Raw genomic sequence first — 27685 nt, forward strand, 5'->3', positions numbered from 1 at the left:
AGAATGAACTAAAATTCAGCCATTGATACACTTTGCTTGAGTTCTCCTCCTCTTCTTCAACCTAAAAATTCTAGTAAAATTTCTCTTCTTCTTCCAAACTCTCTCTTAGAAGTTCTCTGCAAATTGAAGAAGGAAAAAGAACAAAAAAATAAAGGGAACTTGGATGTCTTCAAACTTGGCGGTGAAGGGAAGAGAAGAAGAAGAAGAAAAGAGAAAATGAAATTTTCTTCTCCTTTTCTTCTTTTTGTCCTTTCTTTTCTTTCTTTTCTTTAATTAATTTAATAAAACTATTTAATATATAAATATATATATTTATATTTACACTTAATTTCCATTTCTTTTTCTTTTTTTTTTTTTTCCACATTTAAAGAAATTAAACCAAGAAAATATCGGGTTTACATTAACTTTGCTGTCATGAGTGTTTTCCTGTGAATTAAGCTAATCTCCAGGTAAGAGATTCTCCTACTAGACCTTCTAATTAAAGTAAGAGCTTGCATGTAATTTTCCGTTATGAGTCGATGTAGCTAAGATGCATAATAAGTTTATGTTATGATGACTAGTAATCAGGAAAAAGTGTATGTTCATGTTGACTGTTAGTTATGACTTGGTAGTGCGATGATAATCATGTGTGATGATGTTGACGATGTTTATGCATGAATTATTAATCTCATGATTAAGACTGCTATGATTAATGTTCATGTCATGCTTATAATGTTATGTTATGCTACATGCTATGGATAGGGTGTACTATTAGCTTTTTCTATTAAAGTTGTACCCACATGAGTGTCCCTCGAGATCACCATCTTTTTATGACTGTGTAGTCCGACGAAACCACCAGTCCAACATGAGATGATATGTTTACGAGTGGCTCGATGAAGTCACTCACAGTCGATTGTCTTAGTGTTTTTTTTTAGATTCACTAAAAACCAGTTTGTCCTAGGTGTTTCTTGTGTTTACCGAAGACCAGTTTTGTTTTATGTGTTCCTTTGGGTTCACTGAAAACCAGATATGTTCCTACGGGATCACTGATTGCACGTGTTTGGGAACGTGCCAGTTAAGGGTACCACTTTATAGGACTCTAATAGAAAGTTAACAGTCACCTCGCGGGACTAGTAGTAGGTCCTTTACTGAGTATATTTTTATACGCACTCTCTTATGTTTAATTTTTCAGGCAAAAGTAAAGGGAGAGGTAGAGGAAAGCTGACGAATGACAAGAAGTTACCATGACATGCCATAGGGAATGTTTTGCTTCCACCATTATGATTTTAGTTTGATTTTAATATTTCTTGTACTTTCATTACTACTCTTTAAAATTAAATAGGGCCCAAACTAGGATTTTGTTATTTTGAGATTTATTCCTATTTATTTATTTATGATTTCAAATGAGTATTGAAGTTTGATCTTGAACATTTATTTTACCTTCCAATTTAATTTAAGAAATGTAATTTTCTTTTAAGTAATAATGATCTCAGCTTAGTATAAGAAGTTGGGTCATTACAAAAAGGGACTAAAAAATTTGAAACAAACAAAACTTTAAGTAGTGAAGAAGAGCTATTCCATTTAAAAAAATTATTATTTCAAATATAGGATCAAAGTAACGAGGAACAAAAAATTGAAGATGATATAGCATGAGGTAAAACAAACCAATTAAGAGATTGGTTATGAGTTAAAAATTCAAATTTAAAAAATAATTTAAGATCTAATACGAAAACTAATTTTAATTTAGAAATTATTAAGGATTGAGATTCAGTCAATTAAGGTTATTTTGAAATAAAAACAAGGGTTGAGATTTAGCCAATAAAAATTAATAATATGGTTATTTTGAAATAAAAAATTGAATTAAGTTGTTAAAATCTTTAACAAAATTGTTAAATCCCGAGATATTAAGAAAAGGTTACAATAGAGGTTGGATACACTATTAACACATCAAAATTAATTACAGACTCATAAGTACATATCACAAATTAATTACACTAAAGAGACTTCTAATAAGAATGCAGATATTGAAATAATTACAGTTCGCTAATGTGGGTATTTTGGTATAAGGTATTTTGTTATAAAAATACCATGCACGTGTGGCACTCCCGAAATCATGTTGGTTGGTACTTTATTTCTTCAATCAGATGAACATCCAATTATAGAATTCAAACCAATATTGATAAAGATTATAATTTAATTAATGTTATTCAGTCAAATGAACATGTTTTGGTTTAAAAGTCTTTCTAAATACAATTAACGCATGCAACAGTTTTTTAATTTTAACTTTAATTCCTTCCACCATTGTATGAATTAATGGTACTGAGCTAATTATATGTGTGAAACCCTGATCATGTTTTGCCCTATGTGGTGAAATTGTATTTAGAAGTAACTCGTGTGTTGCGAGAAGGCTAGGCGATAAAGGAAGTGTATTGGAAAGTTGTGATGTAGTGAACGTTTGAGTTTACTCCACCTAGAAGTAGTGGCATAGCATTTGCGTCAGTAGGTCGGCAACTAATTTGACCTTGTCACCGAACCCAAAACCAAAATAAGAATTTGAAAAAAACATGTGACTTACTGAGATTGGACCATTCTCATAGTCATCATAAGTCATCACTTCTACATTGGAAAATGTCACTGGTGCGGCCTATAAATAGATGAAGTCCGATCATTTTGAGGTCACTTTTTACCCTGTGTTGAACTAAAAAAGAATTAAGGAAATTTCTAAGATTTCCAAAAAATTTCAGAAGCTCGAATCCGACAAGAAGTTGCAAGGATGTTTGGAAGTTGGACAAAGAAACTAGCCGATTGTGAATTGTGAGTGGTTCTTCTTATAAAATGTTTTCAAAATGAAAAGGATTTCTAAAATATGTTTGAATCCTTAAATATACTTTTGAGACTATGAACTAGATGATTTTTATTATGTTCTTCAACTCTTAAAATGCATATGACTTACACATGAATCAGATTTATTATGAACTGGAATAGTGTATTCTAGAGAATGCATGAGATTTGATAAAGTTGAAATAATAAGGTACGATGATCTTTGTACCTTATGCGATGTAATGTACTATTCATGCTGTATGATCTTGAATAGGATGTCTTATCCTTGTTATGTGATTTGTGATAAGATGTTATATTCTTACTGTGTGATTCAAAATAGAATGTCCTATTTATGCTATGTGATCTTGAATAGGATGTCTTATCATTGTTATGTGATCTGTGATAAGATGTTCTATTCTTACTGTGTGATTCAGAATAGAATGTCCTATTTATGCTATATGATCTTGAATAGGATACCTCATACTTGCTGTTTGATCTGGTATGGGACGCCCTTTGATTGTTATGTGATCTAAAATGCCTATGAATATATGGGCTATGATGAATAATTTAAAACAAATAATTTTCATATAATTTATGAAAATAGTTGATGAAACTAAGATATAGTGAATCACCTAACGCATGAGATTTGGTTTGATTTAAACTCAATGTTTTATTGATGGTACTATATGTTATTCGTATCATATGATTTGGTGAAATGGATTTAACACGTTAAGGAAAACTTTGATTTATAAAAGAAATTGAGAAAAGACTCCACTCACTAAATGTTCTCGTCTAACCCTTCAAATGTTTTGTTTTATTCCCCTCCTAGGTAGTGAAGGATATCCAATGTTAAACTTGCAACCTTGATCACCTTCTATGTCTTTATAAACGCATCATTTTGGTAGTTGCACTGATAGCATGCATTGCATATAGAAGCTAGGCGAAAAGAGTCTAAATGTTGCTTGAGTTGTATATTATTGTTCTTTCAAAAGAAACTTTGTATTAAGTACTAAATGTACTCTATTATTTGAAATATCAATAAAATCTTATTGTGTCATTTGAGTTCACATTCCACATTTAAATTTGATAGTTGCATTATTTTTGCTTACTAGGCATTCAATATCTTATCTTGCGAGAAGATTTGTGTTTTTCAGTGCCTAGGCAGCATGCCTCCACTTGGTCGCCTAGAGTGATGGGTGGGGTGTGACAATATTGATGGAAAAAAACATCTAAAAAACATGCATCGGAAGACTTAGGATCATGCTTTGCTCTATATGCATCTAAACAATTTATAAATTAACATGCAACTACTAAACGATAGACCTAAACGAAGAATGTAGAAGGTAAACGATGAGCTTACCTTTGTAGTTCTCAACTTCTTCTTCGCTCCAAAGCTTCTTCTCTGCCTGAAGATCACGAGCAAAGGACAACTACTATGTTGACCTACTAATCTCAGGACAAAGAACCGACTTGTGGGACTCGTTTTTATGAAAGATATCTTAGAGAGATGGAAGGAAAAAGGTGTATCGTTTAGAGATTTTTATGAGAATCATCATCATCCTCTCATTCTGAAATGAGAAGTTTATATAGAAAAATTACATGCAAAATGCATGCAATTTTATTTCATATAATCTTAACACCTAATTAATCCATTAACTATTAATGGAGTTAGTGACTTCTAATTCATTATAAGCTACCACATTTCCCACTAACATTTAGTTAAAAAAGAAATTAGTCAAAGGGCAATTTGGTCATTTGACCAATTAAGTCAAAGTTGTCAAAGTCAAACTTTGACTTTTCTTAGTCAAAAGTCAACTTTTTGACTTTTTGCTATTTTACCCGTCTTGACTAATTCTAACCTCTTGAGTATGAATCTGCATTCATTTGTCTAAAATTCAAATCATATTTGAATATAAGTTTCGGTCAAAGTTTTATTTTTCAAAGTCAAAAAATCAACATGTTGACTTTTACAACTTTGACCGTTTCAAAACTTTCCAAGCTTCTAAATGTGAATCTATATTCATATTTATTTAAATCATATTTAAACACAAAGCTTAAGGTTTATATCTACCAACTTATATCTTATATACTTGTCGGTTTCTCTCTCTTTTCCTAATTCGAACAATTCGAGTTATACCAACATATTGTTCTTAGTTGAATCCATATGAGCTAGTAGGGGAACCTAATGGAGCTATAGATAATGGACTCCAAAGATTCGAGATTAACTGGCTAAACTCTTTTAGACCAAACTTAATCAACATTCGTTAACTAAAGAGTCATTCCACTAAAGACTCGTAGTTGCACTCCCCTCACTATAGATATATTTCTGTCTACGTGATATAACCATGATGAGTAAGTCGATCCTTCACAGGTTGTTCATAATCTTGGTTGGGTCAAAATACCGTTTTACCCCCAAGATTACATCTTGCTCCTTAAAACCCACTGGTCCACTATTGAACAATTGGTTTAAGGTCCAACCTATAAACCTGAAACCTTTCTGGGCCAATGAGAAGGTGGGACTCCTTGTTCAAGACTTGGATTCAGTCCTTAAGGGAACAATCTATCCACTATCCTAGAAGTGGGTAGGAGTGAATTTTGTCTTGCACCCTATGTCCCTAGCTATCCACTCGGTCTTATTCCTGAAATAGGAGGCTTATTGGGCCAACAAAGATGAGCTGCCCTCACCTATGCAGATCTAAGGATACTACCGAATGAACAAAAGTTCATAGTTAGCTCAGGATTAAGATCAAGTTACCTTAGGTCATCATAATTGAAATTGTCAGTTTATAGTTTACGGTGTTATAACTAAAAGTGAATATTTCGTGGTTCCAGTATTATACAAACCATTTACATTGGACACCCCCACTCTCATGTCTCTACATGAACGATTCAGGATTACATCGTTTGTACTAACTACGGAGCGGGCCACATCTATAGTGTTTTTCCAGAATAAGGCGCCCAACCTTATTATACACTATAGACTGTTTGGGTTATTAACTCGAACTTAATCCACGTTTATGTCTCTACATAAAGTTCAAGTGTATTGACAAACTTAGTAAAATAGCCTCGGGACCTTAATTTATTGGTTTTAAGATTATAGCATTCAAGAATAAACTTTATTGAATCAAATAACAAAGTATGATTTTTAGGACATAAATTCCAACAAATATATATATATATATATACACACACACACACACACACATATATATAGTGTGTGTGTGTATGCAATGTTATATTTTTAGAATAAGTTAATTTGAATTTAATAAGAAATAATTTAGAGAGTTCCCACTAAAATAAAAAAAGCATGAAAAAAGAAGATTGATAAATAATTTACATTTAAACAATCATTATTACTTAAAATTACATAAAGGTAAACATACAGAAACATTATAATTTGATCATTACAGTGTAACTATTATTGCATATATATATGTAAATAAAAATTTATAAATATTCCAAACAAGGAACACTCTCATGCATGAATTGAAGCAGCAAGAGTCATAAAATAATATTTGAATATGTCATCATCATTTACTTCTTGTGCTTATATGACTACAAGAGAGCGGGGGATTCTCGATGCACCATTACGTAGGAAGAAGCTAAAAAACCTTCAGGATATCTATTCCCAACGTCCTTCACTACATCGAAACGAACGTCGAAAGAAACGCGTCGGGAGACGAATACCCGATGCATGACCAACACAGTGTCGGGAATCCCTCTGTAACGACCCAACTTTTTATACTAAGCTGAGGTCATTACTAAAAAGAAACAATGACAAGAGACACTTTTTTGAAACGAGGGAAGACTAAATTTTCATTAAAAACGGAATATTAAAACACTGAAACATAGGCGTGGAAGCAAAACTGAGTCCCCATATGGCATGTCACGGATCCTTTTCTGTCGCTCGCCAACTTGCCTCTACCTTTACCATTACCTGAAATATTAAACATAGAAAGAGTGAGTATAAACATATACTCAGTAAGGGACCTACTACTAGTCCCCCTAGGTGTCTGTTAACTTCCCATTAGAGTCCTGAAAAGTGGTACCCAAAAACTGGCACGTTCCCGAACACGTGCAACATGTGATCCCGGAGGAACATAACTGGTCTTCGGTGATTCCAAAGGAACACCTAGGACAAACTGGTCTGTAGTGTACCCGGAGGAAACACTAAGACAATCGGGCTGCGAGCGATCCCATCGAATCACTCGAATCATATCCATGTCAATGTCAATGTCAGACTGGTAATCCCGTCGGAATACGCAGTCATAAGCGTGAGCGATCTCGTCAGATCTCTCCATCATGTCTGTGTCAAAAGAGTGGTGATCCTGAAGGACACCCAGTGGGTACGACTCTAATAGATAAAGTTAACAGACCACCCTATCCATAGCATGTAGCATAACATAACATCATAACAAGGCATGAATATTAATCTTAACGTCCTTAATAATGTGATTAATATATCATGCATCAACAATCATCAACATCAATCTACCAGTCATTAACATAACATCAGTCATCATCATCAATCATCCATAAAATGACAGTCATCATCAATAGCATCAAGTTATGCATTTTAGCTACCATCAATGCATAATCATAATTACATGCAGTCTCTTGAATTCAGTTCGAAGGTCTAGTAGGAGAATCTCTTACCTCGAGATTTTAGCCAAACAAGGTACTCCCTAGTTGACAGTAAAAATTCTCCAATTAACTTGATCATAATCATAAAAGGAAAACTCAGTATCTTAATTAATAAAATTAGCAATTGGCTAACATCCAAAAGTTCTCCCAAATTAATTAACTTCTCAAACAAAAGGGGTTGAAACCAATTTAACCTTGATTGGGAAAAATCCAAGATAAATCTTAAAAAAATTAGCCAATTGAACCTTTAAAGAAACCTCAAATAGATCTAAAATTAAATTAATAAAATATTAATTTAATTTCATTAGCTTACCAAGGTTACTCAGATGGAAGTTGAAAAATCCTCTTATCCTTGATGAAAAAATTCATCACTTTAAATCATCAAGCTTCCAAAGAGACCAATCTTAACTTCAACTGACGACGACAACAGAGGGTTATCTTAAAGAAGAAGATGAAGAACCTTTTTCTTTTTCCTTTACTTTATCACTTAAGCATTCTAATGCTATTTATAGACCCAAATAATAACAATAATATTTATTATTATTATTTCCTTTTCCTTTTAGGATATATATATAATACCAAAAAATATACATATATCTTTAGTTCCATTATCTTTCCTAAATAAATGCTTTAAATGCACAAAATCTTAGGCAATTATAACCATTAATAATAATAATAATACTTCTTTATTATTATTATTTTTCTCTCACCAAAATCTACAATAAACATATATATTTATTTAAAACATTATTCTCTTTTTTAAATAAATATATATCTTTTTCGTCCAATCAAATCAATCATCTCTCTTCTCATGGATTATCTTCTTTTCCAAACGAATATAATTATATTCCATAATATAATTAACTTCATTTTTCCAAATTATTAATTAAATATATATATATATATATATATATTCATATATATATATACTCAATTAAATCCAACTCGACCAAAACCAACTTTTCCCTCCAAAATCTCAAATTAACTTAAATTCTTAATAAATTTAATCAATCAAATCTTTTCCAATAAATCACTTATAACTTCCAACATGAATTATCTTAACTCAACCATAACAACTCCACTCCATAATCAAGATTTATCTTTCTGCAGAATAATTAATTATCTTCGACAATAATTAATTATTATTCATCTTTCTTCAAAATAATTAATTATCTTCCACAATAATTAACTATTATTTATCTTTCTCCAAAATAATTATCTTTTTATAAATAATTATATTTTCCCAAAATATAATTATTTTTCTTTTTCTCCCTTACTACATATTCTTTCTCCAAAATACAATTATCTTTTCCCTAAATAATTATATTTCAACAAATATAATTATTTTTTCCTTTAACATAATAAATATATATATATTTCCACATATACATATAATTATTAAATCTCCAACAAACTTTTCACCCCACAATTTAATTAAATAACATCCATAATTATTTATTAAATTCAACTTCAACAACACTAAAAAATCCACAACTTTACTTAATTCTCTTAACTTACTGTTTAATCAAAACTCAACAAACACCACATGCCAAAACCTTTAATTAATTAAATATTCATCCAAGAAATATTTAATTAATTTCAATTCCCACATAAATCCAATAATTCTCATTAAATGAATTCAAAATAACGCCCAATAAATTATCTTAATTTTTTGGGGCGTTACACCCTCTCCCGACATCGCTTATGCCGACGCTATATAATACGTCGGAAATAGCTTTATGCCGATGCAACATTAGCATCGGTAATATAAAGCGTTGGGAATACCAATAGAACTTTCTCGACGTGTCTCATCCTATTCCCAATGTATCGCTGCGTTGGGAATACCTTTTTTATATGTATTGTTTTAATATATAATTTAAAATTTTTTTCTAAAATATATTTTTGCTTAAACAAGTTCTCTATTTGTATGAAATAATGACATTCGTTTTGGATTAAATTAAAGAAAATTCAATATAAATTAAGAAATTACAAAATATTCATAATTCATAAAACATAATAGCGTAATAATAAAAAAAAATGTAGTATTCATAATACAAAAAAAAAAAACGCAAAAATCATACATCTCCTAACAAGGCTAGTACGCGCCATTTTACATCGCATGTCCTACAATATATATATATATATATATATATATATTATATTATATTTGATATACGATCTTGGACAAAAAAAAAAAGGAAAAGAATGAAAGATGATGGAATAGACGAAAATGGGAAGAAAGAAAGAAAAAAAAAGAAAGACGATGGAACAACAAATGGGGAAGGACTGAAGGGCAAACCTAGAATATTGGAATATTTAATATATATATATATACATATATATATATACATATATATATATATATACATATATATATATATATATATATATATATATATAAATAAAAGAAAAAGGTGTGGGGTCTACGTGACTTCGATTGCCAACTCAGCTAAGTCGTGGGCTCCATCCATGACTTTGCCCGGACTTCTCTACCATATTTTTGACAATATTTTTCCTCTTACCTTATTTTTGACATTTTTTTAGCTTAACATTATTTAAAAAAAAGTTATAACAACACAAACATCAAATAAAATTAATATAATTAAATTAGAAATTACCTTAATTTTGAGGTGTAGGCTCCCCAAAACTACTTGACGCGTGCACAAGAGATTTGATTTAAGCTCCCTTGAAACCATATATTGCACAAAATACCCTTGTGTCTCAATATTCAGGCTTCCCCCAAAATAAACTCCTCCAGATAAACTTCAATGTTAAGCTCCCCCTAACTTGCACGAATCTTCTCAATCAAATGAATTACAAAGTTAATAACAAGGTGTTCAACACCGTACACCACACTTAGGTTTTTTTTTTTTTTTTTGTTTTTGCAAGAAACTCATTGTATTCAATAACAACACTTGAAGAACAATCCTTTTGTCGAATATAGACAAGGCTATATCAAAGGTCAAAGACAGAAGGAAATAAAAAATCTTCCAATGAAAAACAGAATAGGAAAAGATTTGTTTAATTGGCTGCCATAATAAAACTAAGATTTCCATAAATTGCCATAGGCCGAAAAGAAAATATCCTCCAGAATATACAATGCAAAAAATAAAAAGAAATTAGTAAGCCAAGTAGCCAAATAACATAACAAGATGTCCTAGGTTCAAAGCTTGACATTTCCTTCTTAATTAATATTCATTTCCATTTGTTGGATTTTTCTCATATTTCAAACTCACAAGTGAGGAGAGTATTAGTGAAATATAATTAAATTTACCTCCCTAATTAATATTAATTGTCACTTGTTGGCAGTTGTTCATATTTCAAATTCACAAGTGAGACTGTGATAATATATCTTCTCAATTGTTTTTCTCCCCCATTATTTAATATTGGATTCCACTTGATGGGTCTTTCTCTTCGTATTTCAAACCCACATGTGAGAAGTGTTAGATATTATGTTAAATTTACCTTCACCTACTAGTTTAAGATTTTGGGTTAAATGGTGATTTAAGAACTATACTTTCATATCCTCAAGATCGTCTCGATTTATTTATCTCTCTCTCTTAAACTCGAAGCGTCACACTTAAATAATAGTACTGGCCAATTTAAGAAACAGTGAAAAAGTTGTAAAATCACTAAACATTGAATTGCCTTAAATTAAAGGAACTCTATTACCTCGGAAATACAAAATAGCAAAATAATTGAACAATGGAGAAGGAACAACAACATATATGACATAATCTCTAAGGAAAAATAAAAATAATAAACTTTACTCTCTTCTACACTCTCAATCAACTCACAACAAAACTATTTTATACATTCATTCTAGCATATTATGAAAAACACCAAAACCCAACTCTTATGTTGAAACAAATCAATTTGGTGATATTCATTCTCTCATTTGATGATTTTATTGAAGCATCACCCGATGCGTGAGCTTATTTTTGTGATCAAATGGCAAGAAATGAGATATTTGACATTTTTTATTTGTCTCCAAATTCTATTTTTGGGACACTTTAGTTGTTAGTTTGTCAAAAATTTAATAAAATTAGCTTTTGTTTATATGATGTGACAAAATTTAAGTGGTAAACATTTCTTCTTCCATATTAAGAATATTCAACAAAAATGTATAATATGAACCTTTAATAACCAAAATGCTATCAAAACTTTAACAACCAAAATTATAATTGTCCCCTACACTGATTTGTAAGATGTAATTAATAATAAGTTTATAGAAAAATATTGTAAATGACAAACAACCAAAAATATTTACAAAACATATGAAAATTTTAGATTATATAAAAAATGTATATAGATAGACTCTATCAATGTCACTGATAGACACCGATAGAATCTAAAATTTTATTATATTTTAGTTTGTAAGTCTACCGATGTTCATCACTGATATAATAAAAAATTTTATAATATTATTCTTATTCATTTTGCTATATTTAAAAATGTCTTTAAATATAAATTATTACCATACATAGTATTAATAATAGTAATTGTTTAATACTTATACATGATCACTACAAGAGACGGGGGTACTCCCGATGTCAAAAAACATCGGCGAAAATGAAAAGTACGTCAGGATAACCTTTCCCGACGTACAAAACGGCGTCGGGAAGAACGTTGGGAGAAATGCGTCGAGAGAGGCTTTCCCGACACCATACCAACGCGGCGTCGGGAAAGCCTCTCCCGACGCCTAACTAAGCGTCGACATAGCCTGCGTCGGGAAAGAGGCATTCCCGACGCAAGCTATGCCGGCGCACCTCCCGACGTCAGGAAATACTCTTTCCCGACGTTTTTTTCCCGACGTTTCTTTACGTTGGGAATTCCTTTTTATATATTTTTTTAATATTTTGTTTCTACTTTTTTCCTTATAATATTTTGCTCAAACATTCACAATGATGTTCAGATTGTTGAAAAAAAATTTCTGACGTTTTGGATTAAATTAAAACAAATTGAATATAAATTAAAATAAATTAAGAAATATACAAACACAAATTTAAAAAATAGAATTAAAATTAATAATACGAATAAGTTCACTACAATAAATATAGTTCTCAAAATAGAAAAAACATAAACATAAGAAAAAATCTTCCAACGAGGTGCGTATGCGCGTCATTCTACACCTTCAATCCTAAAAATGATATAAAAATAACTAAATTTAGTACATAATCATATATTTGCAAAAACTTAAGAATAATAGAGACATATATGTACCGCAAAGCTAGGGATCATGTGGTGGTCCCTGTTGTGCACGAGTAAATTCTTCTATCATCTTTTTCATACTTTCCACTTGTGAAGCTAATGCTTGGTGATTTCTATCTTGTACTTCAATCCGTTCCAAAGCTTCTTGAAGTTTAGCATGTAATTCAATCTCTTTTTCTGTGGACTGCGAACAAGATGTCGACGAACTGCTTGCACTCGCCGTTCTGCGGGCCTTCGGCTTGGGTCCCCAACCAAGGCCTTTTGAGTAGTCTGGTCGTCTACCCAACACCTGATCGCATATCTCATCCTCAGAGAGTGGCTGACTACCCTCTGGGGTAGGCTGGGAGTGGAGTTCCAACATTTGATTCTACAACAAATTTAAAAACTATGTTAGGTAACGCGCAAAAATATATAATGAAAGTGGATAATTAATAAGGGCATAACTTACATGCGCATCCTCGGCGGCCTGCGACACGAATGTCCCAGCTCGAACGTGTGTTTCCCGAAACAATTCCACACGATCGACCGGCTCCCCTTTTCTTTCAGCGAGCTCATACTGTCGTTGTAGAAACGACTTGGACCCGCTACTATGATTGTAAGGCTGCTTCTGTCTAGCAGCCTTGTTCGTCCGTGATTGCTCCTACATTAAAACAATTATATTGTTTATTTAGTATACATATTAAAACTTGTTATCATAATTAATCATGACAAATACCTGGAATGCACGGCTGATATAATGGTCGCAGAGGAAGTGTCAATCCTCATCACGTCCAACCAATGCGTTTGGTGGGTTGGCACGAGCCTCCTCCAGGTCGCTGTACTTTTTGAAATGTCTATGACAGTCGGTCCGGAACTCTTTAAAGGTCGTGAGCATCTGATGCTCAACAAACCTGTTCATCGCTTGATCATTGAAATCAAGCACAAACAATCGCTACACATTACAAACATAACACATTAGATTGGTTAAAGTTAGATATGTTTCAAATGAAATCATATATAAATATGTAGTGCATTTAATTACCTGGAGGTCGCCCTTGACGACCTCAATGTATTCTCTCCCAACGTCCGCCCACTTAAGATAGCGGACGGGAAATGTCTTTCGCACGCACACGCCTATCGCCTGGCTGAAGGGAACGGCGTGTGGAGAAATAGGCTTCTCCGCTCCAGGGGCGATCGTCATCAGAATGCGCCCATTTATTGCAACGTGGCGCTCTAACTCCAAGAGTCGAGACTGCGCACGTCTCCTAGGAGTCGGAGTCGCTTGTTGAGAAGAAGACTCTGCTCAATAAATCGATAATAACATATAAAGTTAGAAAAAAGAACATGAAATATTTTTAAGTTAAAATGAAGAAAATTCTTAGACTCACCCGTATTGTCGCACAGATGATGACCCTCCCACGATGTTATTATCTAAATCGTCCTCAAACTGGAGGAACATATCGTCCGTCTCCATAAAATTTGATCGTCGATATGACATAATGACTATGGACATAGAAAACAAACATTTTCAATTTAACTTAAACCTCCCTCTCCCCAGATAAGTAGTAATTCCATTTCATAATAATTAATTAATCTATCCTACTACCACAAAAACAACAAAAGATTCGATGATAGAAAGAATGGACATAACATGGATATAAAAATAGTGTGGATACATTCAATTATAAGTTTATAAAAAGATATGTAAATTAATAAATGAAGATTCAATTTAATCTGAAACCAGTTAAAAGGTTTATAAAATAAAATCTATCATGAATAAATTATAAAAAAGAAAAATTCTATATTTGAAAATATTTTAAAATGTTTTATCACTAAAATTTAATACTGTACAGATGAGTTTGTTTGAATAAAAAGACAAAAGAAGAGAATAAAAAGAACAATAATAAAAAAAAAAAGATGAACAAAAGGGACCGGGAATAAAGTATAACAATGGAGTTTTTTCTCTTTTTTTTTCTTGCTTCAATTTCTATTCATTCTTTTGTTTATTTTATTCTATTTTATTTTTACTCAATCTCTAAATTTTACCCAATTCCTTATCATGCGATTTTGTAGAATATTAAACAATATTTTTGTTCTATAGGTTTTCATGAAAAGCAATGGTCCATTTCACAATGATTTTCATTGTTTTCATATTTTCAATTTTAAATTATGATTTTCCCAATTCTTAAACAAACACTCATTTCAAATCAAGTTTTTAAAAACAAGATCAAGTTTTTTAAAAACCATTTTCTTTTCGCTTTCATAACTCAAATATATAGTAATAGAAAGTTAATTATGCCAAAACACAGAGACTTATGATGAAAAGTTGCAGTATCCATTAGCTTCATTTTAAAAAATCAACTACTTATTAAATGGAGATTTTTGTTAGCAAAAAAAATTAGTACAAAATTTTCATCTCTTTTACAATTTACTTTAGCCTAAAATATTTTGGTTAACAACTTCAATAATCTTGGATTAGTTTTTACCTACATTATTAGTTTATCAATTTATATATATATTTATACAAATTATATTATACTAAATCTTAATATTAGTTTTCATAATATATAAAAAAAAAAATTTACATGCATTTCAAATTTTTTATATTAAAATTTATGAACTAAATTGTTGTCTCTATTGAAAAAAAACACATTAGTTATCTAATTTTGATTATGGTCATTAAGTTTGCTTTGACCGTAATATAGAAGAAAGTGCTTTTAAATGATCGACAATATTTCTTACATGGCTATTGTTAATCTAAACTAATTTTCATCAAAAAAAAAACCTAAACTAATTTTCATCAAAAAAAACCCTAAAACATAAACTTAAACTAAATAAATTTTCATATTTCACTTACCTAAAGTGGCAGACGGCAGCGAGGGACAACGGCGAGGGAGGGCGGAGACGGACGGCGATGGAACAACGGCAGAACAACGGCGGAAATCGCGACGACTTCTTCTCCTTTCTTTTCTCCTCTTGGTTTCGGTTCTGTAATTTATAGAACTGAAACGAATTTAAAGGGGAATTCCCGACGCTCATTAAACCCTTTTCCCGACGTTGCATGCGGCGTCGAGAAAAACCCTATTCCTGACGCCGCTCCCGACGCACTGTTCACGGCGTCGGGAATAGTTCGTTTTTTAAAATTAATTTACCCTTTTCCCGACGTATTCTTGCCGACACCTTCGTGGTGCATCGGAAAAGATTGTTTTCCCGACGCATCTCCCGACGCATTGTTGACGGCGTCGGGAAAGCCCTTATTCCCGACGTTCTTTATGCCGACGTGCTTTTCGGCGTCGGGAATGCTCCATTTTCTTGTAGTGGATATTAGTATTAGTAATAGTTTGATACTTATAAATAATTGAAACAGACATTTTCAAAAATAACAAAATGAATCAAAATATTTATAGCAAAATTTCAGATTCTATCAATGATAATATAAACACTATAGACTTATATTATATTTTAATTTTGAAAATGCTCTTATATCAATGTCATTGATAGGCATTGATAAAAATATCTATCATTAATAAAATCTAAAATTTTACTCTATTAGGTAAATATTTTCACCATTTTTTTTCCATTTACAATATTTCCCTTATATTTAATTAGTTAACTTTGGTTTTGTTTGTATAATAAGCATATGTAGTTAACTTCCAAACACCTAAATATGAATTTAATCAAAATTTTCATTCATTATAATCTTTATAATCTTGGTGTGATTAGTAATTCTACTTAATCTCATCCTTGAAAGACAAATACAATATAACATGAAACTTGCTTTCAAACAAGACCTACATATGTTTGATAACCATTTTAGTTTCTTTTCTTATATTTTTTAATTTACGTTGTTAAACTTTTGTTTATAAAAAATAAAAAGATCATATACATTTTGTAACTAATTTGAAAACAAAAGCTTTCATTTTTTATTTTCAGTTTTCCTTCTTAATTTTTTTAAAAATAAATATAAAAATGAATTAGATACTAAACACAATGATTTTTTAAACTTTAACAATAAATAATCCAAACAGAAAATGAATGAGTTACTAAAGGGGCTAGCAAACTAAGGATTTATCTAGCAAAAGTTGTAAACTTAATATAAGTTGATAGATATGTAGAATGACTACTAAAACTGTTTTTCTTTTATTATCATTAACTTTTTATTTTAATGAAAACAAAACTTACTAAACTTATCAAAAAAAAAAAGAAAAAAAAGAAAAAAAAAGTCTAATAGTAACCGAATACATTGGAGAAAACAAATAATATGAACAAAAAAGTTGTAAACTTGCAAACACAAAAGGTTAAATAAATGTATCAAACTTAAGAAAGAAGAAGAAAACTCAATAAGCCTCATATATCATAACCTTATCAAAGAGGGAAAGAAAAAGAGTAATACCAACGGAATGCATACGCAAAATACATAAACATAAGAAAAAAGAGAGGATAAACTTACAAACATAAGCAACTAGTACGAGTCGTCAACCACTTAGGATCAACCCAAGAAATCCAACTTATCACAACTAATTTATGACTATCGTAATTAAAGGGTAATAAATGTTAACATGATTCGGGAATGAATTAATAACTTACCGGTTAATAGAACTAATCTTACCCCTAAAATTAGCTACACAAACATGAGTGAAAAAGAACAGGGGGGAAAGCCGTAATGCAGCCCCAAAACATCTAAGGAAAGCCAAAGTTTGAAATTGTTCTACCAAATGTTCCTAAATATTGATGTGATAAGACATGTTGTTATGGTCATCTGACAATCAATTCCAATTTTCAAATTGCATCATTATTTTTAATGAAAATAACAGCAAGAGAACATTTTCAAAAAATAGAAAATAAAAATAAAAATAAACAAAACAAAAAAGATGACGTTATAAGAAATTAGACAACGAAGAATTGGGATTGAAGTTTTATTTGATGATTTAATAAAACGCTTGCAGGCACCTCACTTTACATAATTAACAGCATGGTGAAGATATGTAGAAAATAACAAAAATTAAAGATTAAAGATAATAATGCTAAAGTCTCAATGTAAGATCTGGTGAAGTACTCGTTGTTGATGGTGGCATTCTCATATCAGAGTTCGGACTTGGAGTTTCAGATTCTTCCTGAGGCTTAGAACCGATGAATTCGCCGTTCACTCGTCGAAAACTCCCCGGCCAAAATGGACCAACATCATCCTCTTCCACAAAATATGGCACTCCAATGTAGCCTTGATCAATCATGGCTCCAGGTCTAGCACTAAATGGCCGCTCTCCAGGTAAGATTTTACGGTGCACTGCAGCATGAGCTTCGATCCCGAGCGACCGATATGCAGAGCCGTGAAGCGGCAGTGAAGCCAAGCTGGTATATCTGTTTGAGAACATACCCATTCGCATTGCTCGCTTTGCCATTGTCCTCTCCCTCTTATGAGCATTTTGATGGCCACCCAGGGCCTGTGAACTGAAGAATTTACGCTGACAGTAATTGCATGAAAATATTCTCAGGCTAGTCGGGCCCGAAATATGAGCAACTACATCACTACTTGTCTCACCACTTCCTTTTGAGTCGATATTATTTGAATTAAAATGAAGAGTCAAGTCAAGGGAAACTAAACCTTGATCGGGATTTGCTTTTATTGAGTTCGTAAGGCAGGAGGTTGTGCCACTGTCCTTGGCCGTGTCAGAAAAAGCTTTGCTACTCATTTCTGAATCTTTTTCACATTCCAAATTGAACATTGGTGATCCCATAATGGAAATAGGATTTACAATTACACGGTCGGAACTTTGGTTGACAATATGAAATGCCGACAAAAAATGGATATTGGATGTCACCAATGTTGCTTTTAACCTGCAAAAACAATGAAAACTTAACTAATGCAACTTGTGAAAATCGGCATTTACAGTATTTATGCCACTACAAGTCTCCATCAGCCTACAATAAACTAGAACAGTATGCTATGGTGCAACCGTTTGGTATCACAGTACAACAAAAAATAATCACTGCTTATGTTCTTAGGATTTGGAACTTAGAAGGGCGAGCCATGCGTGTCAATGCCAAAATATATATATGCACAAAATAGAGATAAACACTCTCATCATACTAATGAAATACAAGGTTGGTGACAAGAGAAATAAAGTCTGTTAACATAAATGTAACTAAAACATCATCTCAATAGGGACTTTTAATCGTTGTTGCTAAGAATTTTCCACAGGTCTGTTTTCGAGAACTGAAAACAAATTCAATAGCATGACCTTTAATCACGTAAGATTTATGATATATAAAAAGTTAGTTTAGGGACAATAAGCAATGGAGCTAAATTATGACATACTAACTAATCTAGGTGTTAGGAAGTCCATACCTAAATTCAGAAAGTAAGAAGTAATAATATAAACAGGACAGGTGCCTGGAGACTTCGTTACTTGCATATAAAAGTTGCATTATTGTTTTTTCTTTTATAAAGTGTCAAACATTCTTTAAAAAAAAATGAAAGATTACAATGGGTACACAAAAAACTAATCCCAAACAAAACCAGTTGAAGTAAAAGAGTGACGGGTTCCGATCAAAACAAAATGAAACATAAAGACCAAAGGGTATTTATAGAAAACTATGCAATCGAAGCTCAAAGAGAGACATGAAGCCTAACAATGTCCCACCCATCCTTCTTGGTTTTTCCCATAACTCTTAATACTTGATTGTTCCAATAAAACCAAATACCCCATAATACCACATGCGGCATGATCCACCAAAACCAACCATTATCGAGGATTGGTGGCTGAGAAAGGAGCTCCTCGACCATCAAACACACATCTCTCAATCTAACACCTTGGAAGCTAAATTATTTAAAAAAACTATCCCAAACCAAACTGACGAAAACCTAAAAATGTGGTCAAAGTCCTTAGTGGTGCCTTCAAAAAGGAGGCAAAACTTCAGAGACATCAACCTACGCAACCTGCCAAGTAAAATACTTCACCTTCTTGAAAACTTTTACCTTACATGGCAGAAAAACCGAACAAATGGAGGAAGAGGGGTTCAAGACACAAAAAAAAAAAAAAAAAAAAAAAAATACAGAACAGAAGCTATCTAATATGCGAGAAACCTAGAGACAAAAGATCCTTCTCCCAAGATGAACGAAAGCCCTCTCAACAAAATAGAGAAGGCTAATGTCTGTGTTCCCCCTTGGTTGATGGACAACAAAACCCAAGATCTAGAATCAAACCATTCTCTAGACGAGAGAGAATGGACCCTACAAAATGATTCCACATGAAAGAAACCATGTATGAATAATGAAACATGAAGTTGAAAGGTCTATCCCCCTAACATTCGTCTTCTTAGAGTAGGAATCCCTCCATCACCCACCCACAGACTCCAAACAACGGAAAACAATGAAAGCCATCAAATATAGCTCTCCGAGGATTTCTAGAAGTGGCTTTCAGAGCCTTGTGCGAGGACAACTCAGAAGGGGAAGATCACACTTGCTTGCAATAACCTTATGACATACACTCGTAAGTAAAAGCTTGCAGGGAAAACACCATAACCACTTAGCCAAGAAGGCCTCTTTCCAAACCCTTAGTGGTGAAGGACACCTCTTGGAGGAGTCTAGAAAATTAAGATCATTCAGTTGATGAATGAATACATCAACGACAAGCCTATAAATAGATTGACTTACTTAAGACCTGCTGGAAAATAAGAACAAGCAGCAAGGAACTTGACAACTTAACCTCACTGTAGAACAATTAACCAACGAGTAATTTGCAGAACTAAGGGGAATTAAACGGCCTAAAACAAAGAGTAAGACTTACTGACTCACACAGGAACAATATAAACTAAGAGAGAGAGTAAGTTTACCACACAAGACCAGTTCATTAAGGGTAAGTTTGTCTTATTTCCCAACAAAATCAACCTTCTCAAGAAATCTGCAGCCACTCAAAATACGCTGAATCGTCAGTTTGATCTTTGAACTTTTATGGGGCATTCGCGGGACACCAATTATACTAAGACTATAATAACCACTTATTGCTACAGTAAAAACTATTTTGTTATCCCCAATTAGCTACAATCAACATTATTTCAAAACCCCAATTTGCTACGGTTTTTATCATTTGCTATTATTTTTACTATTTAGCATTCACCGTTTTTTCATTATTTGCTATAGTGTTTACAATTTCTTTATCTAACCAAAATAGTTCACATCTCAAACACATACTATTATAACTCAAACTAAAATAATCTACTCCTCAAATACTAACTATTATAATCTAACTATAGTAGCCTAGGACTATAATAACCAGCTCCTTGCCCTAAAGGATCCCTTAATGTTGTATTTGTTAAAATATGCACTTCACATAATGGTTATAGGTCTCTAAATATCTGCTATAGCCTAGTTAGTTTTTATACATTGAAATGATTTTAATGTGCCCTTGAACTCACAACCTTGTTTCTAATAAGCTGGTGTCACCAACTTCTTTAATTAACTGCTTAAACCTGCCTAAGACTAGGTAGTTGCATTATCATTAAGTAATGTAATATAGTTGCACATTTCACAGAAGCATTAAACTGATGGAGTTGTTGGTAGGAATCTATTAAACAGAAAATTTAAAATTAAAATCTATTAAAAACTTTTGTTAGTGGGACAAAATAGACACAACCTTTTGAAAGTCTAGAAATCAATAACAAGGCATTTAAAGTATAGTCTCAAGATGCTACCCTAAATTTTGTGACCAAACTTGCAGTTTAACCTTTTAAACATATGTCATTCAGAGTCAAGGACAAACGGAGGATAAAAAAGAAGTTTTTGCATATTTGTTTTTTATTATTAAGTAATTAAACCATGTGATGTTCACCGGTATCACATTTCAACCTTCCTGTCTGGCTTTCGAGATACAAAGAACAAGGAGAAACAATAAGAAATTGAATTAAGACTTGAATACATAGGAAAAATTATGTGAGTAATTGAATAGATCCATTTTTTATTGTTTTCAGAAAGGTAAAAGTTTAAACGCCTAATTTTTGGAGGTTGTATGACTAAGCCCTAAACTAATAAATTAGTGTCATGCAAGGAAACAAACTTCCCAACAAAATAACGTATGAAAACCTGAAAGGGAAGAAGTCTGAGAACCAATAAGAAAGAGATTATGAAAATAGAAATCAGTTCATAAATATCAAAAGGAGGAATAATTACCAAAATAAAGAGAACTCCAGAAGGGAATTAGGAAAGACATTAAATCAATTGATATGTATTGACTCAAAACCTTAACATTTCATCCATTTCTTGACTCAAGATAATCTTGGTGGCATTCAACTAAGGGACAATACGCATTTTCTCCTTTAAGGAATGGTCACAAGATATAATATGAAAAGACTGATATTCCTTGAATGGAACCTTCGAATTTGAAGCCACAAAATAAAAGGCACGAACAAGCGAAAACAAGTAAAGTAGTTGCAGTTGCAGTCGATAAAGAAAAACAACAACAAGAGGTCTTGTGCAACTACTTGTAACAAAGGATGGTTGAGAGTCAGAGATCTGTTGAATTATCTCACACAATGTATCTTTTATCGCTTAAGTAAAATGAAAGTTCTATTGACATTTGTTTTTACGGATAAGAAAGGGATAAACTCATTACATCAATAATCTTCTTTGTTGAATTAATTACCCTAAAAAACCTAATACCGCATTAATTAACATAAACGTAGTCATCCCTCTCCTCATTATGTTCTCATTAACCATTTGCTTACTTTAGTATTAACTAACTTCCAATAAAACCAAAGAGAAAAGCAAAATCCCACAGAAATAGAAACAAATAGGTACTCAAAATTCTCCGATGACTAGTTTCTTGTATCTATCCATCTCGAACTTTCAATCTATAACCGTTACGCTTATCCCTAAAACAGAAATTAAGATAATTAACTAATGAGCATACTATTACAAGCTAAACTCACGAAAAGGTCACTTCTAGATAATTCGAGTCAACTTTTCCTGAAGTAAACGAGTTCTGCACCAGTGTTCTTTCACTTAATGCTGGCTCCAAAGTTCTAAACAGAGATAATATTGACAATTATCCATTTCTAAAGAGAATTAATAACATAATTGGAAGACCTCTTGAGAACAGGAGCAGAAAAGAAAAAAGGTCCCCTAAGTCAGCAGATAAAAACTCCAGAAATCACAAATTCGAGTACAAAAGAAGAGAAAATCCCACAGAAAAAAAGGTACCCAGATGAAAGCTTGGGAAGAAAGTGAAGACCCATGAAGCAAAAATGGATGAAAGAGCAATATGAAATAGAACGAAAGGAAAAGAAAAGTGGGTTCTTACCATGCGTAAAAATGAATTTATGGGGAGCTTCAGATGGAGATGAAATTGGGAGTTGAAGAAGAGGTTTTGAGAGTGGATTAGTTGAGTGTTGTAGTACTACATAAAGCAAAAATAGAGAAACACAGACAAAGAGACACAATTTGTTTTAAGTCATGGTGGTGGGTACTCGGCGCAGAGTGAGAGTCAGAGAGATTGAACCAACGATAAATTTACAAAAGTCAGATGGGAAAGTTTCTATTTCCATCGCAAGCTTCAAAAAGTAAAGTATTTCCCGTACAATATTGGATCAAACTGTAGATATTTTGGTAGCTAACACACTTTTGCTCCTTTTATCTCCAGCTATAAGAAAAATAGTTGGTGCATTTTAAGGACTAAAATTTTGAGAAATAGTACCATTTTAGTTTTACCTTTAAAAAATAACATGGTTTTAGAAAACTTCTAATTTTCTTTTTCTCGGTCAATCTCGATAGAACTCGACACCAAGATCTTTTGCAAATTATAAGAACTCTTTCAACGAAATTTCTCGGTTTCTCTCAGTCGAGTTCAAAATCAAGATTGTGCATTTTAAAAAAATTGAAAATAAAGAGATTTATCAAATGATCAAAACATCCTTGATACCTTGATGCTTTGCAAGGTCGTTTGACGATGCCATTTTGCCTGCGACTAGAGGAAGCATGAAGGGGAGCTCTTGTTTAAGATATTCCAACATATTCTTCCTTTTCTTTGACTAGAAATTGAACTTTAATTTAAACTAATGGACCCTATATTCGTGTTAGCTATTTAATGAAGTGTTTATTGTGAGTCTATCAAACAAGTCAACCAACAACCACCTCAACTTATATTCTCAAATTTGCCATAAATTCAACTCAATCACCATAAACTTATTAATATATGATGGAGAATCATCAAGATAAGGAGAGACTGAGGAAGATTTTGAAGAGATAGAATGGAAGATTTTGAAAAGCTTTAAGGTTGTTTTTGTTGATGCCCCCAAGGACCAAAAGCTTGTAACCAAAATTATTCTAAAATCCAACTTGAAAACAAACACAACAAAGCACAATCAGTAATCGGTGTTAAAACTTAGGTCTATCTCGGGGCATTTTGGAATGAAAGCAACATAATTTACCAAATGAACTTAGGTAATATTGGTCCGAGATTCTTAAAAAACAAGTTGAATGTAATTTCTCGGTCAATCTCGATCAAGCACGACGCCAAGATTGTGTGTTGTGTCAAATGACAAAAATACAATTGCAACCCCAAACGTTTGATATGTTTATAAAACCCTAAACCCTAAACTCTAAACACTTTTCTCATTTCGATTGATAAAAATCTTTTGAATTTATCTAATTTTTGCTTCTCCAAATTTGAAGAAGTCATCCTTGAACTCAAATCACTCAAGGTGAATTACTTTGAAAAATTCCATAGTTTAAGTTTTAGTTTTTAGTTTGAAATCTGAGGCAGATGAGAAACTCTGTAGTTTTAGTGTTTTGATGTAGTTGAATGTGAACTAAATTTTAAGTTAATTTGAGCCTCTTCTTATGTAGCTGTTGTTCTAGTCTCCTTTGATCAACCTTGACAATTTCATGAATTTGGGCTCGTGTAGATGAGGAATCTCAGTCGAGATTTATGAAATTACCCTGAGATTCGTTAAAGGAGTCTTGAAATCTGATGCGTTTCACATGCATTCTGTGGGGTAATATCGTGGACAATTTTGCTTGAGATTGAACCTAGATACATCATAAAATGCATGCAAAACCCTTATCTCATGGCATCCCAATGCAATGTTGCCCGAGTTCAATTCTTTATTCATGTTTTCTCGATCGAGAATGCCCTCAGATTGATCACAAAATACCTATTGTGTGCTTTGTTATGTGTGTTTTCTTTTTCTTGCAAATGTCTCTTGTCACAAAAATCAATTTTAAGGATTTTTCTTGGCCAACCTGACATGTTTGCACTTAGTGAAGACGGTGTTGAACATAAAAAAACAAGCTTACACCGAAGTAAGTACATGATAACTTGTAGAAATATAAGTTATTATGGCCTTTTAGGTAGAACAATGGAACCAAAGCCCAAGATAATGAATCAGAACATGTAGTTTCTATTGCAAATTCATAAACATTAAAGAATATAACTTGCATAAGTCTTCATGTGTGTTTTACCCCGTGTTCAATATTTTATCGTAGGATTATAAAGAAAAGAAGAGAGACAGTGAATCATAGAGGACCGCATGTAAAAACTATGCGATAGGAAGTTAGTTGTTCATTAACGGATCACTGGGGCTTAAGGAACAAGATATAATGACGGACTATCACGCCTCGTCCCATGATTACTTCATGCATCTATGTGAACACGTGATCGCCTAGACACTCAACGCATTTGTCTCTGCGAGACAAGACGCTAAATGCCTAGTAAGCGAAAGAACACGACAATAATCATTCTAAATGCATAGTGGGGACTTACTTTAGGATAAAAAATACTTCATTGAAATTCAACCAAGATTACATTTTAGATAAGTAAAAGAGAGTTTTCACAAAATAAATATAAATAAGTTTAAAAAATATTTTTCTCTTTTCGCCTAACTCTACATGCTATGTGAGCTGATTGATGAATACTAACAAGTTGATGCGACACAATTATGGTACGATAGACGATCAAGATGGCAAGTCAAATGTTAGATGTCCTTCGCTACCTGGGGGAGGGGATACAAAACATTTAAAGGTTAGGCTAAAAGAGTTTATAGGTGGAGGTTTTCATCGATACATTTAATCGATAATTCTCACTAGAACATGTTGCGAAGTTTTTTTTCACAAATATAGTGTGATACAAATAGGTAGGCTTTTCAATTAAAATATAAGTTCAAATCAAATCATTTCGATGCATTAGGCGATTCAAATCTCATTGGCAAATACTCATAGAAACCATTTCATCATTAAATCACATCGCATAGGAAAGCATTTCCTCATAATGCTTTTTAAATATATCACAACACAAAATCATTTCTCATAGAACATTCCATCTTTTGTACCCTTCGTTGGCTTAAGTATCGACACTCTCTTATTGTTGAGTTGCAGCTGTGCGGAGTGATCTCTACGCATACAACAAATTTCCATCAATTTCATTATGCGTAACGTGTCTTCCAATGCTAGAAAACACAACAAGCAAAAGGCATCTTATACCAGATCACGCAGCAAATATAGGACATCTCATACCAGAACGCACAACAAGCATAAGGCATCCTATTCCAGAACACATGCATCTCATATTAGATCACAAAGTAAGTGTGAGGTATCTCATCGCATAGGGTGCCAAAATCATTTTGCAACAACCAATCAATTTAATTTTCAAATCCGATTAATTTGTAAGTCAAATCCATTTTAAGATTTTGAGAAACATAATAATAATAATCATTGGACTCAAGAAATTCAAAGATAAATATATAAGGATTTAAACACAATGGATATTTATTTAGTTCGCAAACATTTTAATGAGAACCACTCACAATCAAACGACCTTTTTCAAATCTGAGCTCGTAGTTAAATCCTTCTTGAATTCCAAATTCATGGTAGCTCCGAAATTCTTGCAAGTTCTTTCAACTTTCTTGAGTAAACACAAGATAAAAATAAGCTCTTAAATTGGTCGAACTTTCCTTATCTATAGACTTTTCTGGTGAAGTTTTCCACACTAGAATGATTACTTCTGCTTCACGGTGAGGATCACCCAATATCCAAACGCCATGTGGCCATTATTGCTACCTTATCCTGATCAAAGTGGGCGACAAAGTCACTTCAATTGTCGACCTTATTATGTAAGAATGACGTCAACTACTTTATGGAGAAGGTAATTCATATCACTTTCCATCTCAACACATAGCTCATTTCTTATTGTGTAGCTAGAATGCCTTACACATTTTGCTTCGCAACACTTCCAGTCGCCAACTCCCTTCGTATGCAACCTCAACGCATCTAATTCCTGTCGCCTGTGGTCTTATTACATAGTTTTAGAATGCGATTATGATCTCACACGGACATTGAAATCAATTGTAATTATGAACAACATGTGAAAGGCTAACTTACTAATCATAATTATATCAAGTCGACATAAATATATCTATAGTGAGGAGCATGCAGCTATGGGCTTTAATGGAGTATCTAGGTAGTTAACAAATGTTGGTTAACTAGGTTAGAAGAGTTTAGTCGGTTAATCTTGGATCGTTGGAGCTCACGATCTGTAGATTCATTAGGTCTCCTTGCTAGCTTATATCAGAATAAGTCTTAGAACAATATGAAGAATTAGTTTAAATGTTTGAATTAGATTAAAAGTAAATCTTTAAATATATTCGATATATTTAACTGTGAGACGTTGAACGCATTCTAAGCTACATGATAAGACTGCATGCGATAAAGAGTTGTCGACTGGAATTATTTCTTGCGATTTGACGTGTTGAGGTGTTTCAATCAAGCATTAAGGAAGTTTCTATGCGTTACGGTAATAGGCGATCTAAGATTCCTTATCAAAGAGGTAGTTGACATCATTCCTTACGTATGAAGGGTGGTGCTCGGTTATGACCCAGCCGCTCACTCATGAACAAAATTTGGACAATGAGAGCTGTGTGACAGAATACGATTTGTTAAAACTTATCACTGGGCAGAAGTAATCATTCCAACATGAAAATTCTCATCGAAAAAGTGTATAAATAGGGGAGTTCCAAACAAGTTATAAAGCTTAATCAAACTTAGAGCTAAGTAAAGACTGAAAAA

General features: G+C 32.6%; 1 protein-coding gene and 1 long non-coding RNA gene across 2 annotated transcripts; both read right to left on the bottom strand.

The window, feature by feature from the left end:
- Positions 1 to 12688: 12688 nt before the first annotated feature.
- Positions 12689 to 14083, bottom strand: LOC127151285 (uncharacterized). The gene is made up of 5 exons (XR_007824138.1): positions 14022 to 14083; positions 13676 to 13932; positions 13370 to 13585; positions 13103 to 13294; positions 12689 to 12994 (listed from the first exon to the last, which is right to left on the bottom strand). It is a non-coding gene; the product is annotated as an uncharacterized LOC127151285 (long non-coding RNA).
- Positions 14084 to 17520: 3437 nt separating this feature from the next.
- Positions 17521 to 22915, bottom strand: LOC103496682 (zinc finger protein 4-like). Its single transcript, XM_008458644.3, has 2 exons — positions 22829 to 22915; positions 17521 to 18468 (listed from the first exon to the last, which is right to left on the bottom strand). The coding sequence occupies exons 1-2, from the start codon at positions 22861 to 22863 to the stop codon at positions 17658 to 17660; spliced, it is 846 nt and encodes a 281-aa protein (XP_008456866.2). The 5' UTR covers positions 22864 to 22915; the 3' UTR covers positions 17521 to 17657.
- Between the last annotated feature and the right edge of the window lie 4770 nt (positions 22916 to 27685).

This window comes from Cucumis melo, chromosome 10 (assembly GCF_025177605.1).
Source record: "Cucumis melo cultivar AY chromosome 10, USDA_Cmelo_AY_1.0, whole genome shotgun sequence".
In the NCBI taxonomy this organism is placed as follows: domain Eukaryota; kingdom Viridiplantae; phylum Streptophyta; class Magnoliopsida; order Cucurbitales; family Cucurbitaceae; genus Cucumis; species Cucumis melo.

What these genes read in the sequence shown, in the direction of transcription:
- LOC103496682 (XM_008458644.3), bottom strand. Translation starts at nt 22,863, where the DNA reads ATGGGTCTTCACTTTCTTCCCAAGCTTTCATCTGG. An exon ending in CTTCCCAAGCTTTCATCTGG is followed by an intron (nt 18,469 to 22,828) that starts GTACCTTTTTTT and finishes TTGTTTTTGCAG; the next exon opens with GTTAAAAGCAACATTGGTGA.